This window comes from Eschscholzia californica, unplaced genomic scaffold (genome assembly GCF_041429995.1).
Source record: "Eschscholzia californica isolate CP2 unplaced genomic scaffold, dmEscCali1.0.p SCAF_3, whole genome shotgun sequence".
NCBI classification, from domain to species: Eukaryota; Viridiplantae; Streptophyta; class Magnoliopsida; order Ranunculales; family Papaveraceae; genus Eschscholzia; species Eschscholzia californica.
In genome coordinates this window covers 61,868,543-61,884,682 of record NW_028238420.1, presented here as the reverse complement: position 1 = coordinate 61,884,682, position 16,140 = coordinate 61,868,543, and the positions used below count along the sequence as shown (strand labels likewise).

Genomic DNA, 16,140 nt, shown 5'->3' with positions numbered 1-16,140 from the left:
ATGAAGTTCCACCACATACAGTGGTAAATCCTTCTGTTTATGTGAATGATTCTATATATTGGAGCAGCTGGAAACTTAAAGAGGGTGGGGAATTTTGGAACAAGAAATATCGTCCCATACCTATAGTTGCCTTTGATGTTGGAAGTGAGAAGTTTAGAACTATTCAAATCCCGGATTTCATACTTGATCAACCTAGGGAACAAAACGAATATGCAAATGTTGATTTATTAGAAGTGGAGGGGCACGTAGCTCTTCAGATTAAAATGAGTAAGTATGTCATAAAGTTATTCAGAACAAAACGAATATGCAAAAGTATAGGTAAGCATTTGGGTTGAAATGACCTCGTCTTTCATGAGGGGAGGTGGGAACCAAAACAAGGGACTTAGTGGCATACGTGTTTCCTTCAGAAACCCAACTCCTAGGATTTCAATTTGTCAAATAGGCCAAGGAAATGAAATTCTTATCTTTCATCCAAACTCACTCTTAGATTCTTTCTATTAAGTTAACCTTCTCCTACAGGAGGTTATAAGGATTGGAATGGACAGTAAAACAAAATAAATTAACACTTTACCTGAACAGCAGCTGAAGGATCAGGTGCACTCTTAGGATCAGCTCATCAGCCCAGCTAAGACTCGAAGTGCTACCGTCTAATTTAAAGTTTGGGTTGGACATATTTTGCTTTGCATATTCCGCACAAGCGCTGTTGTAATACTCAACAAAAGCAAAACCATGGTTTCGGCTCGAATATAGAGGATCCTGTAAAGCAAGATAAAGGTGTCAACACCGTCAGCAGGTGATCTGTGCATTATGTCAGATAACAGCTCTCGAGATCAGCACGATAAATACACCTTTACGAGCTCAATATTGTCAACTCCAGGACCATTCTCCTCAATAGCCCTTCGTAGATCCCCATCAGTCCAACTCTTAGGAAAGTTGTCAATAAACAACCTATGTTTAGCTTGAGAGAGTGAACACCTTACTGATCTCCCCTATAAATCAGAAAAATGGGAGATACAATCAAATTAGTATTCTCCTTGCCTATCAAGAACAAGCAAGAATTAAGAATAAAAATAACCTTGAATTCCTTATTATGTAACTCTTCGATAGCAAGTTGTGGCAACTCCTTCGTTTTAAGTGTTATAAAAGCGTAACCCTTGCTTTCTCCTGTATCCTTGTCTTTCGTGAGTTTTACCTGTCACAATAAGGTGAAAGAAAATAAAAGTTATATACATCTAGCAGGGAAGGCGTATCAATATAATAAGTACAATATATTCTGATGTTCAACTCAACAAGTTCACCAATTGGCTCACATAAGTCTCGCAGATCTTCTTCCGTGACATTTCGAGGCATCCCACCAATAAATATTTCAGACCCATGGGGAGGAAGTGCTAGAAGCTCGGCATGATTTTCTGCTTCTCCACCTTTACCTACCCCCAATAAATATCATCCGACAGATGGGAGGAGCTCCTCCACCTTACCTACCCCCCCCCCCCCCCCCCCCCCCCCCCCACACACAAACACTACTACTGTAACCACTAGGGAAGATGATGATGATGAAGAAGAAGCCAGGTAGGTTTTTCTAATACTATATTTTTGTTAAGTCAGAAGTTAGCAACTGTTAATATTTTAACGGAGTTAGTCCCAAATAAATTTAGTAACTGTTAATATTGGCAACCCAAATCCAAATATATATACCCTAGCTTCCTTCCTTCCTTGGACTAGTATTAATCTTCTCTTTTTTTTTTTGGATGAAGATAGTATTAATCTTCTTGATGATCACTTGTCCTCTCAACATGAAGGTAAAAACTTTTGGGGTTCCTGTTAAATTTGGTCTGAACAGTACTGTCAATATCAACAAAAACAAATTCAAGAAGAAGAAGATGAACAGAGGAGGAGGTAATACTTATTCAACTACTACTACTACTACTACTAATAATTGCAGTAAAAGTAAAATTGGTATTGCTATTGATGGGGATCTAGTAATACATGAGATACTAACCAGATTACCAGTTAAATCACTTGTTCGTTTCAAATCTGTCTGTAAACTATGGGATTTTACAATTGGAAAAGATCGAAACTTTATTGATTTACACCTTAAACGATCAAAATCACGTCACCCTAGTATTTTTATCATTGCTTCAACAACACCACGACAATACCTAAAAAGTTCTCCTTCTAAGAAGTCATATATGACAGTTGATCTTATTGAAGGAGGAAGAGGAGGAGCATCCATTAACACTAGAACCGATCGGTTTAACGACCCTTTTCATAAAGTTTTAAACCCTGTTAATGGTTTGATTTGCTTCATCAAGTCTAAATACGGCGATGCTGCTAGATTTTATAATATCAGTACCCAACAACAATCACCATGGATTAATAATTTTTTTAAAGGAATACGGTGCCCTTACGGTGGATCAGAATATCAGTTTGGATTTGATCTTGCTACTAATGAACACAAATTGGTTTGTATCCGGATATTAATCGGAAAAGATAAGATGGTTTATAATGTTTGTGACGTCTTGACCATTGTAGCCAACCGAGTAGGAGAAGACACTAGTAATGAGCTTAATCAATGGAGAAGGATCGATGAAGTTCCACCAGCTACAGTGGTAAATCCTTCTGTTTATGTGAATGGTTCTATATATTGGAGCACCTGGAAACTTAAAGAGGGTGGGGAATTTTGGAGCAAGAAATATCGTCCTATACCTATAGTTGCCTTTGATGTTGGAAGTGAGAAGTTTAGAACTATTCCAATCCCGGATTTCATACTTGATCAACCTAGGGAACAATACGAATATGCAAATGTTGATTTATTAGAAGTGGAGGGGCACGTAGCTCTTCAGATTAAAATAAGTAAGTATGTCATAAAGTTATTTATACTCAATGATGAAAAGAAGGAGAATATGTCAACATCTAATCACCAAAATTGGACAGAAATGACTATCAACTTACCTTTTTGTTGGACCATAGATACGTTCGTCCGTCTTCAATCAGTACTTGATCAGATAATCATAATAACTGATTCTGTTGAACGGGAAGATAAAGGAGGAAACCTATTGATTAAGTTAGAAATAAAGAAGAAGGGGTCTTTTTCTTTTTATTCTTACGATTGGAAGAAGAATACTTTCAGAAAGTTAGAAATCAAAGGAATCCCAACACAAATTTTCAAGATACCTTTATTTACGACATTTGGTGAAAGTCTTTTGCCTATTCCAAATTTAAGCAATATTGCAAATTCTTCCTCGACTTAATGAACACAATATTTAGCAGACTAGAAGGTGAATATGCGTCTTGGTTTCTTACTATCACATATATCATATTTGCCTTGGAACTTTTCAAGTTTCCTTCAAATCTAGTTCGATGTAGCACAAATTTTTCTCTATTTTTTCAAAGGCTAATTTTGAGCCTGTCAGATATTTTATTTCAATAATATTAATCCTTTATTGTCTGTCTCTTAATCGAGAATGAAATACTTATTGTTAGTAATTCTGTTATATTTTTTTCCTAAGGTTTTCGCCTCAGTGCTTGTTTAGGAGCCAGAAAAACAAATATTCTACAACTTCCCCTAAGATACAAACTATGTACCCTTAGCTAGCTCTGATAATCAGCATTGGTCTTTATCTACTAGATGTGGTCTTACTGTTTCTTCTTTGTGTAAGCACATAACTAGGTATCCAATGTATTGTACTAATTAATGCTTCATATTGGAAGTATTCATGAAGTAGTACAGATTTTCATTTCTCTGGTTGAATTGCTGCAACTAAATCTACCTTCATACAACACAGTCCTCAGAAAAGCTCGCCGATAGTAGTAGTGCATCCAAACCTGTATAGTAACGCAATATTACTTCTCTTTTAGTTTAGAGAATGGGATAAAAACCAAGGCATAGATGTTGTGTCGAAAATGGTGTTTGGTTTCCTCTTCCAGTAATGCTCAAGACAAGTGACACCCAATTTTATCAAAGATTGGAGGTATGCCGGGGTTCTTCTCCACCTTTGAAAACTTCTCCTTTATGGTGTATTACTTCAATTTCTATTAAGAACAAAATTTAAATTCAATTTCAAGTTAGTTCCTTTTTGTCATTATTGTTTCCGAAAATGATGTTAATTAGCTTGCTTGTCATGGTTGTAGTTGTTGGGTAAGTGCTTAGAAATATATAAATGTGATAATGATCTTTCTTCGAAGCTATAGAACCTGTGTGAAAATCATAGTTGATTGATGGTCAGCATAATATCATGAGCCTCGAATGTGGAGTAATTGCAATTTAGAAACTTCAAAGAACTCATTACAATCTGTATGTTCCGTCGTTGTAAGGGTAAATTTCGTGGAGAAGGAACCAACTCTTTCAGTCAAAAGATTGCTTGAATGTTTGTCTCCTCCTCCCTTAGGTGACACAATAGGGATAGGATGCATATAGTGATGCCTACAAGTTCTATCAACAAGCCAATTACGGGATCAATAAGTTCTATCAACAAGCCATTTACGGGATAAATTTTGTGCGCAGCAAATACTTTTCCGAACGATTTGGTGAATTGATATCTAACTATGCCATTATTCAAAAGAACTACCTCTGTGTGCCCTTTTGTCATCCTCTCAGCCACAAGGATCTACAGGTAACAACTCACCTCACTCATTTAGGTTGTCTTTGTTTTTTCATTGTCCCAGTTTTTACTCAGTGATGAAACTTGTTCTTCTACGGGTTGTTCGGCCTCCATTTCTTATTTTTCCGAGCCGTGGATTCTCAAAGGCCAAAATGCATTGACTGGGTGTTTTATCATGGAATTGATAGAAAAGTTCATGGCTGAGTCTAGTTTGGGCTGTTAGGAATGATTTTGTTAAAGCAAATTACTGGTTTTTGTTGTTTTACATCAGTTGTTTCTTCAGTGTGGCACAAATTGTTATGGATAGTTTAGAAGCTTGTCTTATTCTTTTTGCAGAATTGAAACTATGTTTACAAACTGTAAAAGTAGTAGAGATTACAGTATCAAATGGGTATGATTATGAAGTTCTAATATCAAATGCTTCAACAAAAAAAAAAGTTCTAATATCAAATAACAAAAGACCAAGCAAGAAGAGATTTCTCAACAAAAAAAAAAGGCAAGAGCAAGGAGCATCTTGATCATTACTCTACCTCCTGCAATACTAATAATTGCTTCCTAGCTCCCAAACCCTTTAACCTTGTCTGTGTTTCTTAGAAGTTGTCATTCGGCAAGCCATTCATCAATTTTTCGACAATTGACTTTCTCTGTTAAATCATCTACATGGTCTTCGAAAAGGCAAGTTGTCTTGTTACCTTTATCAATTCGGTAGCCTCTTAGGATCCCCCCACAAAAGGGTGAGGCTGATGCGGCTATCATAATATCAAGAAGCAGCTTTTCCGTCTCCGTTGCACCTTGTTTACGTGAGAAATTCGAGTCCCTGAAGACGCCTTCAACAATCTCTCTGCCGTGACCTTCGCAAGAACAGGTATCATATTTTTCTATATTAACCTCTGAATCTACTTCCGTGTCAATTGATATCACCCACATGGTAGGATAGTTATGGTCATATCCTGCAATAGTAATGGCAGCATTCAAGCTGAGACTCTCTTTCATGTTCGGAAATTCCTCAATAACTTTCGATCTTGTGGCACACTCTTTTCGGATATAGCTCCCACATTTTATGGCCAGATCATAGACGGTAAAAAATTTTCCCAACTCCATTTGTTCATCATTCTGTAAACACCAAAACAAATAATTAGTTAGCCTGAGAAGTCTACAAGCACCAAAACACACAAATTAGTTAGAAATACATACATCACAATTCAGTCTGTTCAGAGTTCTCGTGCATATTGATACGTCGCCAGCCATGAGGGCCAATCGGCCACAGGATAGATGGAACACTTTGTTCCGATTGTGTCCTGTGGGAATGGGTTTTTTATCTTTGTAGGTGGTAAATACCATGCCATCCGCGGCCAGAAAAATAGCACTTTCGGTAATAATACCGACCGTAGTTGTCCCGAATTGACGAATTGAGTCCCAACAGTTTTGAGTATTTGGTTCATGTTCTTTTTGTTTGAACTCATCCTTTGTGCAGTCTTTGTTGTAAACCTTCTTCTTCTCTCCCATTTTCTGCAGGAAAATACAAACTCAAATTACAGGGAGTAATTAATACCCATATGGTTTAGAGAACTGAAATTATGAATTTTAATCATCAAAGAAATGGGAGTGGGACAGATCAAATTGTAGATTAGATAGGACTAACTTAGGTTAATTAAATAGAGAAATACCCATTGTCATTCATTCTTAACAAAACTCATTAGAAATGTAAGATTAACAGATTAAGAAACCTAAAATTCAGAAGAAAAAGTAATGGAGAATTTAGAGAGACAAACTAAAAGAGCAAGATATATATAGAGAGAGAAAGAGATTATTACTTTGGGACAAGGGTAATCGATTTTTCCATTGAAACCCATCTGAGGTTCAAGATTATGATGAGTTTGAGTAACAGAGGGAGAAGAAAGAGGAGAAGATCTGGGTCTAATTAGGAACCTCTTGAAGATAGCCATAATGAAGAACATTGATATAAGAATAGCAGTAGCAACAAGCCCAAACGAAACTTCATTTACAGAGTCATTAAAATGTCTCCAATGTTCTACTCTCTCTATAAACAAATGTGTTGATCCTCCAACTCCATTATTCACTATCAATGATGATGATGATGATGATGGTGCCATACCCAATTCACTTCCTCTTCCCATTTAATAACCTAATTGATATTTGATCGAAAATTTTCTGTTTTTAATTTGGGAATTCTAAAGAGAGAAAGAAGAGAGATTAGAGAGAGGAAATTTTTCAAAGTTTTTAATTTGGGAATTCTAGAGAGAGAAAGAAGAGAGAGGAAATTTTTCAAATTTGAGAAAGAAGAGAGAAAGAAGAGAGATTAGAGAGGAATTCTAAAGAGAGAAAGAAGAGAGATTAGAGAGAGGAAATTCTTCAAAGTTTTTAATTTGGGAATTCTAGAGAGAGAAAGAAGAGAGATTAAAGAGAGGAAATTTTTCAAATTTGAAAGACTCACACTCAGGTAATTGATGATATAGGATTTGATTTGATTTGATTTGTGTCAGAACTTAAAACGAACTAGTAGAGAAGTGCTGTTTACTAGAGCGAATTGTGAAAGGGAAATGACAACCAATAGGACGGCGACAGCTGGGGGAATCGCGTGACTCTCTACAAGAACTTTAATTAGTACAAATTTCTAATTGGCTTGAGTCAGATATGAAATTTCAAATGGTTTGTGTCTGACTAGTGGTGTCTGTCTCGTCTAAATGGTCATTTGATTTAGATGAGTCAGATTCTGACAATAACAAATAAAACAAACACATAAAAATGTTCAAAATTGATTGTTTCTCATTTATACATAGAATAACAAACATCAATTTTTCATTGTATCACAAGAAAATTTAGATTTTGATACTGCACATAATATGTTTTGAACTATAAGCTAAGTTGCATTAAAAAAACGGCTAACTTGAGGAATAAATATACAAATTTCTCAATCTATAGACACTACTGGACACACTACTTAGTTCTGACCTCGAATCAATTTTTTTTTAACTCACTTTGGAGAAAAAAAAACACTACCTAAACAAATTAAATTTTTTTTTTGAAACCATGCGAACCATTACATTGAAAGTGATTAAATCAAAATGTTACATGGATGATAATTCTTATTTCTCTCCTCGGGAAACTTCATGAGAGTTATATGCCTTTAAATGCAAAGTGTCTCATGAAGAGAAAGAAATTGACTAGACACCGACTCAATAAAATTAAAAGAAACAGACACAAACAAAAGACCCTAAAGGTCAAGAAGGAACAGACCCTAAAGGTCGAGAACGAAAAGACTCTAAAGGTAGACAATCGCATGACTGAGGCTGAAATACCCTAGCCGAGCGAGCCGCCTCCGCTATTATCAGGAAATCGCCGCCACCACTGAGAACCCGCCAATTATTGTACTAAGTATATGGAGATACTAAATAATCTCTCTTTTATTAAGATCTTGATATACTAAATTACCTCTCTTCTACCCTTCGCCGTATCACCACCATCGCCACAAACCCACCACCACCCTCCACCACTGCCACACCACCACCATCACTAAAACATCACGAATCCTCCACAAAACCGCCACAGGACCCATTATCACCACCTTTAACCACAACCCACTTTGCCACCACCACCCCTTCACCACCTGCAGCAACCATCACCCCACCAGATCTTATCCCAAAATCCAGGTGCACCTCCACCACCGCCCCACCACAACTCCTCCACCACCACCATCATTAAAAACCACCACATTACCCACACTACCACACCACCACCACCACCCCACCTACACTAAACACCACCAGATGTTGCCATAAACCCCCAATTACACCACCACCACCACTAAAACTACTAAAACCACTAAAACGGGTGAATCCGTATCACTCCACTACTACCTAATCTTTCCATGGGTAGAAAAGTAATTACATTTTGCTGAAACCACCAATGGGTAGAAAAGTAATAAAAAAGAGTGGTCCAAGACCTCAAAGGGAAATAAGTAGTTAATTGTGGTTTGTTATTGCATTTGAATTTTTAATCATGTCTTCAATATTGTAGTTCTTAGCAACAAGTAGCTTTTCACTGAAAAAAAATCAAAAGTACAATTTTAGGAAGCCCTAATTGCTAACTTGTCACGGTACACACAATGGGAATTTGGGAGGGTATAGGGTACCACCACTTTTGAAATAACTTTTTAAGTATCTCAATTACTAAATTTATAAGTTAATTGGCTAGAGAACTTCTATGACAAAGTAGATTAATGGGGAACCTAAAGAGAGCAAGCAATACAAGGTTAGAAATAGGAGATTTGTGAAGTTTAGAGTGAATAGAAAGGAGAGCACTCTTAATAAGAATTTGAGTTTCTCATGCAGTTGCAATATCATCTGCTGATGACGCTTCAAGCTTACAATCCTCTTCTATCTGCATCAACACCCAAAACACCACATCACTATTAGACAAAGTCATTATAACGAAACACTATATCAAACTAAACAACAATAATGGAAGTAAACAGTTATACTGGAACTTCGGAGTTAATGTGGTTCAGCCGTGAAATCTACTTTACGACTAATAATGTATGAAGAATAAGGTTATTGAGATTTGTCAAAAGATTCTAAATATATAATCTACTAACCCATGACTCTGGACCTCCCTCCACTCTATCTTCCAAAGTCGAAAAACAACATAATTCTCCTTATTTTATACCCTCTTATAAGACTAAAGGCGAACATAACGTAAATGGGCCGACACAATTGCCAATAAAAATGGGTTTTCATGTCACACTTTGTGTTTAACATCGACTCATATTCGAAGATAAGAAAGGATATCTCTAGCAACCCACAACAAATATTATAATAGTACAGAATAGATTTTACATGTGTGGAAATTGTTGCTTGAACCATATTACCATCAATTTCATATTTTTGTCTCCTTCACAGCTTTCAATGCACTAGACCTATCGGGGAATTGGATGAAATCCAAATTCCCTCTTGCTTTGTCCAGCTTTAGCAGGAGGCACGATAACTTTCGTGACCTCCCCGTGGTGTTGGAACAGTTCCTTCAATTGTTCAGTCGTAGTGTTCTCGGGAAAATTCTTCACATAAAGGGCCTTCACCTGATGAATCTCAATTCACATTATATTTATATAGGCCGCGGCTTTAGGGAATAAAGAAAACTCTCCGGGGAATAAAGGCTAAGGTCGCATATTTATTTTTTGGGTCAAAATTTACTAAGTTGTATTTTGCCCCCTAATCTTCATCTTCCACTTACCTCAATCCCATAAATTCCGATTACCACAGATTCCGACCACTATTTTCATCTTTATCTTTCTCTTCCTCTGTCTAGAAATTATTTCTGAGTTGAAGATGATGATGAAGGGGAACTTCGTCTTCCCGGCAACAGATTTAGAAACACTCAAATGAAAAAACCCTAGCTCCCTCTTATCTTCCTCAATTTCTTATTGATTTTTAGGTTTCCTGCTTCTTCTTCTTTCATTGGTTTCACCCAAAACGATTAAACCAGGAAAATTGTTGATTTTCCTTGCCCTATGAACTCCCATGTACTAGACATTGTTCAACAATCAAATCAAACAAAACTTTTAGATGTTTCTACCCAATGTCAACATGTTCTTCAAGGAGTTCGTTTAACTAAATCTGAATACATAAAAACCAAAGGGTTTCTCCTTCCTCCATCAAATCCACGTTGGAATGCACACTAAACCATTATCAATCAATTCTCACCCATGTCATGTACTTTCTTGCTCTGGTAAATCCCTTTAGACCCTTTAAGTATGGTAACACCAAGGGTTTATTTTCTCTTGATTTATCCTCTCTACCCGGTTCAATCAAGAAGAAAAAAAAGTCAATCTTATTAGGGATTTTGATTTGTAGTATTATTATTGGATTAGAGTTTTTAGAGAGAAGAAGAAGATAAACTTAGTGGAAGACGAGGATGAAGATTAGGAGGCAATATACAACTTAGTAACTTTTTGGCCTAAAAAATAAATATGCTACCCTAGACTTTATTCTCCGGAGAATTTTATTTATTCCCCAAAGCCGCGGCCTTTATATAGCAGTCAAAGCTATATAAATATGTTACTAGCTTATGTTACTAGCTTCTGTTACTAGCCTTTGTTCAAATTAAGGGGAATAAAATAATAGGAAATGGCAAGACCTCCTCAAAAGTGAAAATTTATGTTGAACAATAATAGCATCATATTTCTCCAACATTTCAATGACACGCAAAAAAAAGCTTATGTTACTAGCTTCAGTCCAGATGAACGGACAAACAAGTAGGTTACAGAGACACAGTTACAAACAACTACCATACTAGTAATGCATTCCTCTTTGCATCAATTATTGTCCGCGAATAATCACAGTCCAAAATCTACTCGGCTGTGCCCGTTTAATATATGCCCAATTCTGTAGTTAGGTACATGAGTTTGGGTAAAACAGTGAACAGTTTGTAGAGTTTAAAAGATGGCAGTTATTAGTGAATATCTACATGCCCAACTCATGAGAACAAATTAATTTCTATGGTTGGACTTGGATCTTTGCAAACATATGGTATATCAAATAAATCCACTGAAAAAGAAAGAATAATCTATTAATTATAAGATCAGGGCACAAGTATAGGTAAGCATTTGGGTTGAAATGACCTCGTCTTTCATGAGGGGAGGTGGGAACCAAAACAAGGGACTTAGTGGCATATGTGTTTCCTTCAGAAACCCAACTCTTAGGATTTCAATTTGTCAAATAGGCCAAGGAAATGAAATTCTTATCTTTCATCCAAACTCACTCTTAGATTCTTTCTATTAAGTTAACCTTCTCCTACAGGAGGTTATAAGGATTGGAATGGACAGTAAAACAAAATAAATTAACACTTTACCTGAGCAGCAGCTGAAGGATCAGGTGCACTCTTAGGATCAGCTCATCAGCCCAGCTAAGACTCGAAGTGCTACCGTCTAATTTAAAGTTTGGGTTGGACATATTTTGCTTTGCATATTCCGCACAAGCGCTGTTGTAATACTCAACAAAAGCAAAACCACAGTTTCGGCTCGAATATAGAGGATCCTGTAAAGCAAGATAAAGGTGTCAACACCGTCAGCAGGTGATCTGTGCATTATGTCAGATAACAGCTCTCGAGATCAGCACGATAAATACACCTTTACGAGCTCAATATTGTCAACTCCAGGACCATTCTCCTCAATAGCCCTTCGTAGATCCCCATCAGTCCAACTCTTAGGAATGTTGTCAATAAACAACCTATGTTTAGCTTGAGAGAGTGAACACCTTACTGATCTCCCCTATAAATCAGAAAAATGGGAGATACAATCAAATTAGTATTCTCCTTGCCTATCAAGAACAAGCAAGAATTAAGAATAAAAATAACCTCGAATTCCTTATTATGTAACTCTTCGATAGCAAGTTGTGGCAACTCCTTCGTTTTAAATGTTATAAAAGCGTAACCCTTGCTTTCTCCTGTATCCTTGTCTTTCGTGAGTTTTACCTGTCACAATAAGGTGAAAGAAAATAAAAGTTATATACATCTAGCAGGGAAGGCGCATCAATATAATAAGTACAATATATTCTGATGTACACCTCCACAAGTTCACCAATTGGCTCACATAAGTCTCGCAGATCTTCTTCCGTGACATTTCGAGGCATCCCACCAATAAATATTTCAGACCCATGGGGAGGAAGTGCTAGAAGCTCGGCATGCTTCTCTGCTTCCTTCTCGTCAGTGGGTGCAGTTGACTTCTCCACATCCTCAACCGATTTGACACCATCCTGAGCTTCATTATCTTCTGACGATGAAGGCTTGACGTGATCATCAGCTGTCTGACGCTCTTCTTCTACTTCTTCTTCCACTTTTTCTTCCATCTTCTTATGTTCATACGTGGTTCCTACATTATATCGTCCACTTCTATTGCAGGTTCTTCAACATCATCATCCATATCCTCTTCAAAGTTGTCCGCGTCAAGTGCCACATGCTCCTCCTCTGTTTCGACCACGGTATCGTTTCCTCGGCCATAACTGATTTGGGGGAGTGTTCTTCAGCTCAAATTCGATTTTCGACGAGAAAAAACACCTGAAATCTTGTGCAACAACTGCAGAGGGAAGCAGAGAAGCCAGGAACACATTCACAAAAATGGATGATATGGATCCGTGGTGGGAAAGAATAAGGTAAATATTAAGGCTGTGAATGAATGCGGTTGCCATGAGAACTGGTTAGAGAAAAATGAAAGATTTTCCCTTTTGAATGGATCAATAAAAAAAAAGACCTGAATTCTATCATTGAATGATAGAAATGAACCCCCAAAGAGGTGCAAGAAACAAATTCTCATAATTTAGACAAAAAACACTTAAATAAATAGTTAAACCAACCTGGGATAAATTCATAAAAATTACCTAGATGAATAAAAGGGAAGATCAACAAAACTGAAGATTAACCAACCCTAAAGTATCTGGTATTAGTTCTTCCCGACATCAAAACTCTCCCTCTCCCATATCTTCTTTCTCAATTGTCCCCTTAAATTGAAAATTTTTAATTACCCACCATAAAAAAATACTACCTTTTTTTTTTTTTTTTTCTGTTCCGACTTCTTTTCTCACGGATCTACTCAGACTCATGGATTTATCCGCCTGACATGATAAGATGAGAAGAGAAGTGAAGAAGCATCAGTAGTGAGAGAAAGTTAAGTAGTATATATCATCTGACAGATGGGAGGAGCTTCTCCACCTTACCTACCCCCCACAAACACTACTACTGTAACCACTAGGGAAGATGATGATGAAGAAGAAGTCAGAAGTTAGCAACTGTTAATATTTTAACGGAGTTAGTCCCAAATAAATTTAGTAACTGTTAATATTGGCAACCCAAATCCAAACATATATATACCCTTTAAAAGATACTAGTAGTACTACAGTATTTCCCTTTCTCAACGAAACCCTAGCTTCCTTCCTTTCCTTGGACTAGTATTAATCTTCTCTTTTTTTTTTTTGATGAAGAAGATAGTATTAATCTTCTTGATGATCTTTATTTCACTTGTCCTCTCAACATGAAGGTAAAAACTTTTGGGGTTCCTGTTAAATTTGGTCTGAACACTGTCATCAACAATGACAACAAATTCAAGAAGAAGATGAACAGAGGAGGAGGTAATATTTATTCTCCCACTACTACTACTACTACTACTAATAATTGCAGTAAAAGTAAAATTGTTGGTATTGCTATTGATGGGGATCTAGTAGTACATGAGATACTAACCAGATTACCAGTTAAATCACTTGTTCGTTTCAAATCTGTCTGTAAACTATGGGATTTTACAATTGGAAAAGATCGAAACTTTATTGATTTACACCTTAAACGATCAAAATCACGTCACCCTAGTATTTTTATCATTGCTTCAACAACACCACGACAATACCTAAGAAGTTCTCCTTCTAAAAAGTCATATATGACAGTTGATCTTATTGAAGGAGGAAGAGGAGGAGCATCCATTAACACTACAACCGATCGGTTTAACGACCCTTTTCATACAGTTTTAAACCCTGTTAATGGTTTGATTTGCTTCATCAAGTCTAAATACGGCGATGCTGCTAGATTTTATAATATCAGTACCCAACAACAATCACCATGGATTAATAATTTTTTTAAAGGAATACGGTGCCCTTACGGTGGATCAGAATATCAGTTTGGATTTGATCTTGCTACTAATGAACACAAATTGGTTTGTATCCGGATATTAATCGGAAAAGATAAGATGGTTTATAATGTTTGTGACGTCTTGACCATTGTTGCCAACCGAGTAGGAGAAGACACTAGTAATGAGCTTAATCAATGGAGAAGGATCGATGAAGTTCCACCAGCTACAGTGGTAAATCCTTCTGTTTATGTGAATGGTTCTATATATTGGAGCACCTGGAAACTTAAAGAGGGTGGGGAATTTTGGAGCAAGAAATATCGTCCTATACCTATAGTTGCCTTTGATGTTGGAAGTGAGAAGTTTAGAACTATTCCAATCCCGGATTTCATACTTGATCAACCTAGGGAACAATACGAATATGCAAATGTTGATTTATTAGAAGTGGAGGGGCACGTAGCTCTTCAGATTAAAATAAGTAAGTATGTCATAAAGTTATTTATACTCAATGATGAAAAGAAGGAGAATATGTCAACATCTAATCACCAAAATTGGACAGAAATGACTATCAACTTACCTTTTTGTTGGACCATAGGTACGTTCGTCCGTCTTCAATCAGTACTTGATCAGATAATCATAATAACTGATTCTGTTGAACGGGAAGATAAAGGAGGAAACCTATTGATTAAGTTAGAAATAAAGAAGAAGGGGTCTTTTTCTTTTTATTCTTACGATTGGAAGAAGAATACTTTCAGAAAGTTAGAAATCAAAGGAATCCCAACACAAATTTTCAAGATACCTTTATTTACGACATTTGGTGAAAGTCTTTTGCCTATTCCAAATTTAAGCAATATTGCAAATTCTTCCTCGACTTAATGAACACAATATTTAGCAGACGAGAAGGTGAACATGCGTCTTGGTTTCTTACTATCACATATATCATATTTGCCTTGGAAATTTTCAAGTTTCCTTCAAATCTTGTTCGATGTAGCATAAATTTTTCTCTATTTTTTCAAAGGCTAATTTTGAGCCTGTCAGATATTTTATTTCAATAATATTAATCCTTTATTGTCTCTTAATCGAGAATGAAATACTTATTGTTAGTAATTCGGTTATATTTCTTTCCTAAGGTTTTCGCCTCAGTGCTTGTTTAGGAGCCAGAAAAACAAAAATTCTACAACTTCCCCTAAGATACAAACTATGTACCCTTAGCTAGCTCTGACAATCAGCATTGGTCTTTATCTACTAGCTGTGGTCTTACTGTTTCTTCTTTGTGTAAGCACATAACTAGGTATCCAATGTATTGTACTAATTAATGCTTCATATTGGAAGTATTCATGAAGTAGTACAGATTTTCATTTCTCTGGTTGAATTGCTGCAACTAAATCTACCTTCATACAACACAGTCCCCAGAAAAGCTCGCCGATACTAGTAGTGCATCCAAACCTGTATAGTAACGCAATATTACTTCTCTTTTAGTTTAGAGAATGGGATAAAAACCAAGGCATAGATGTTGTGTCGAAAATGGTGTTTGGTTTCCTCTTCCAGTAATGCTCAAGACAAGTGACACCCAATTTTATCAAAGATTGGAGGTATGCCGGGGTTCTTCTCCACCTTTGAAAACTTCTCCTTTATGGTGTATCACTTCAATTTCTATTAAGAACAAAATTTAAATTCAATTTCAAGTTAGTTCCTTTTTGTCATTATTGTTTCCGAAAATGATGTTAATTAGCTTGCTTGTCATGGTTGTAGTTGTTGGGTAGGTGCTTAGAAATATATAAATGTGATAATGATCTTTCTTCGAAGCTATAGAACCTGTGTGAAAATCATAGTTGATTGATGGCTAGCATAATATCATGAGCCTCGAATGTGGAGTAATTGCAATTTAGAAACTTCAAAGAACTCATTACAATCTGT

At 36.4% G+C, this 16,140-nt stretch overlaps 3 protein-coding genes, 1 long non-coding RNA gene and 1 pseudogene across 6 annotated transcripts; 2 read left to right on the top strand and 3 right to left on the bottom strand.

Annotated features, from left to right (window-relative positions):
* Positions 1 to 593: 593 nt before the first annotated feature.
* LOC147552918 (uncharacterized) lies at positions 594 to 1,188 on the bottom strand. The gene is made up of 3 exons (XR_015238985.1): positions 1,076 to 1,188; positions 849 to 989; positions 594 to 756 (listed from the first exon to the last, which is right to left on the bottom strand). It is a non-coding gene; the product is annotated as an uncharacterized LOC147552918 (long non-coding RNA).
* Positions 1,189 to 1,764: 576 nt separating this feature from the next.
* On the top strand, positions 1,765 to 3,416 carry LOC147552917 (F-box protein At4g19940-like). The gene has a single exon (XM_086670340.1). The coding sequence runs from the start codon at positions 1,773 to 1,775 to the stop codon at positions 3,249 to 3,251; it is 1,479 nt and encodes a 492-aa protein (XP_086526466.1). The 5' UTR covers positions 1,765 to 1,772; the 3' UTR covers positions 3,252 to 3,416.
* Positions 3,417 to 4,908: 1,492 nt separating this feature from the next.
* LOC147552916 (uncharacterized) lies at positions 4,909 to 6,849 on the bottom strand. 2 transcript variants are annotated; one of them, XM_086666344.1, is made up of 3 exons: positions 6,416 to 6,849; positions 5,883 to 6,110; positions 4,909 to 5,714 (listed from the first exon to the last, which is right to left on the bottom strand). In XM_086666344.1, exons 1-3 carry the CDS (start codon positions 6,737 to 6,739, stop codon positions 5,202 to 5,204), a joined length of 1,065 nt encoding a protein of 354 aa, XP_086522470.1. In that variant the 5' UTR covers positions 6,740 to 6,849; the 3' UTR covers positions 4,909 to 5,201. The 2 variants fall into 2 exon arrangements, with proteins under 2 accessions (XP_086522470.1, XP_086522471.1); XM_086666345.1 differs by having other exon boundaries at positions 5,988 to 6,110.
* A 2,096-nt stretch (positions 6,850 to 8,945) lies between these two features.
* On the bottom strand, positions 8,946 to 12,759 carry LOC147552915 (heterogeneous nuclear ribonucleoprotein Q-like; annotated as a pseudogene). Its single transcript, XR_015237487.1, has 6 exons — positions 12,182 to 12,759; positions 11,973 to 12,089; positions 11,746 to 11,886; positions 11,469 to 11,653; positions 9,317 to 9,696; positions 8,946 to 9,002 (listed from the first exon to the last, which is right to left on the bottom strand). The product of XR_015237487.1 is annotated as a heterogeneous nuclear ribonucleoprotein Q-like (transcript).
* A 277-nt stretch (positions 12,760 to 13,036) lies between these two features.
* On the top strand, positions 13,037 to 15,942 carry LOC147552914 (F-box protein At4g19940-like). Its single transcript, XM_086666338.1, has 3 exons — positions 13,037 to 15,126; positions 15,630 to 15,657; positions 15,772 to 15,942. The coding sequence occupies exon 1, from the start codon at positions 13,642 to 13,644 to the stop codon at positions 15,097 to 15,099; it is 1,458 nt and encodes a 485-aa protein (XP_086522464.1). The 5' UTR covers positions 13,037 to 13,641; the 3' UTR covers positions 15,100 to 15,126; positions 15,630 to 15,657; positions 15,772 to 15,942.
* The last annotated feature ends 198 nt before the right edge of the window (positions 15,943 to 16,140 follow it).

Coding starts and splice junctions, on each gene's coding strand:
- LOC147552914 (XM_086666338.1), top strand. CDS start 13,642: ATGAAGGTAAAAACTTTTGGGGTTCCTGTTAAATTTGGTCTGAACACT.
- LOC147552917 (XM_086670340.1), top strand. CDS start 1,773: ATGATCACTTGTCCTCTCAACATGAAGGTAAAAACTTTTGGGGTTCCT.
- LOC147552916 (XM_086666344.1), bottom strand. CDS start 6,739: ATGGGAAGAGGAAGTGAATTGGGTATGGCACCATCATCATCATCATCA. Junction 6,111..6,415: donor TCGATTACCCTTGTCCCAAA/GTAATAATCTCT, acceptor ATTTTCCTGCAG/AAAATGGGAGAGAAGAAGAA. Junction 5,715..5,882: donor CAGGACACAATCGGAACAAA/GTGTTCCATCTA, acceptor TGGTGTTTACAG/AATGATGAACAAATGGAGTT.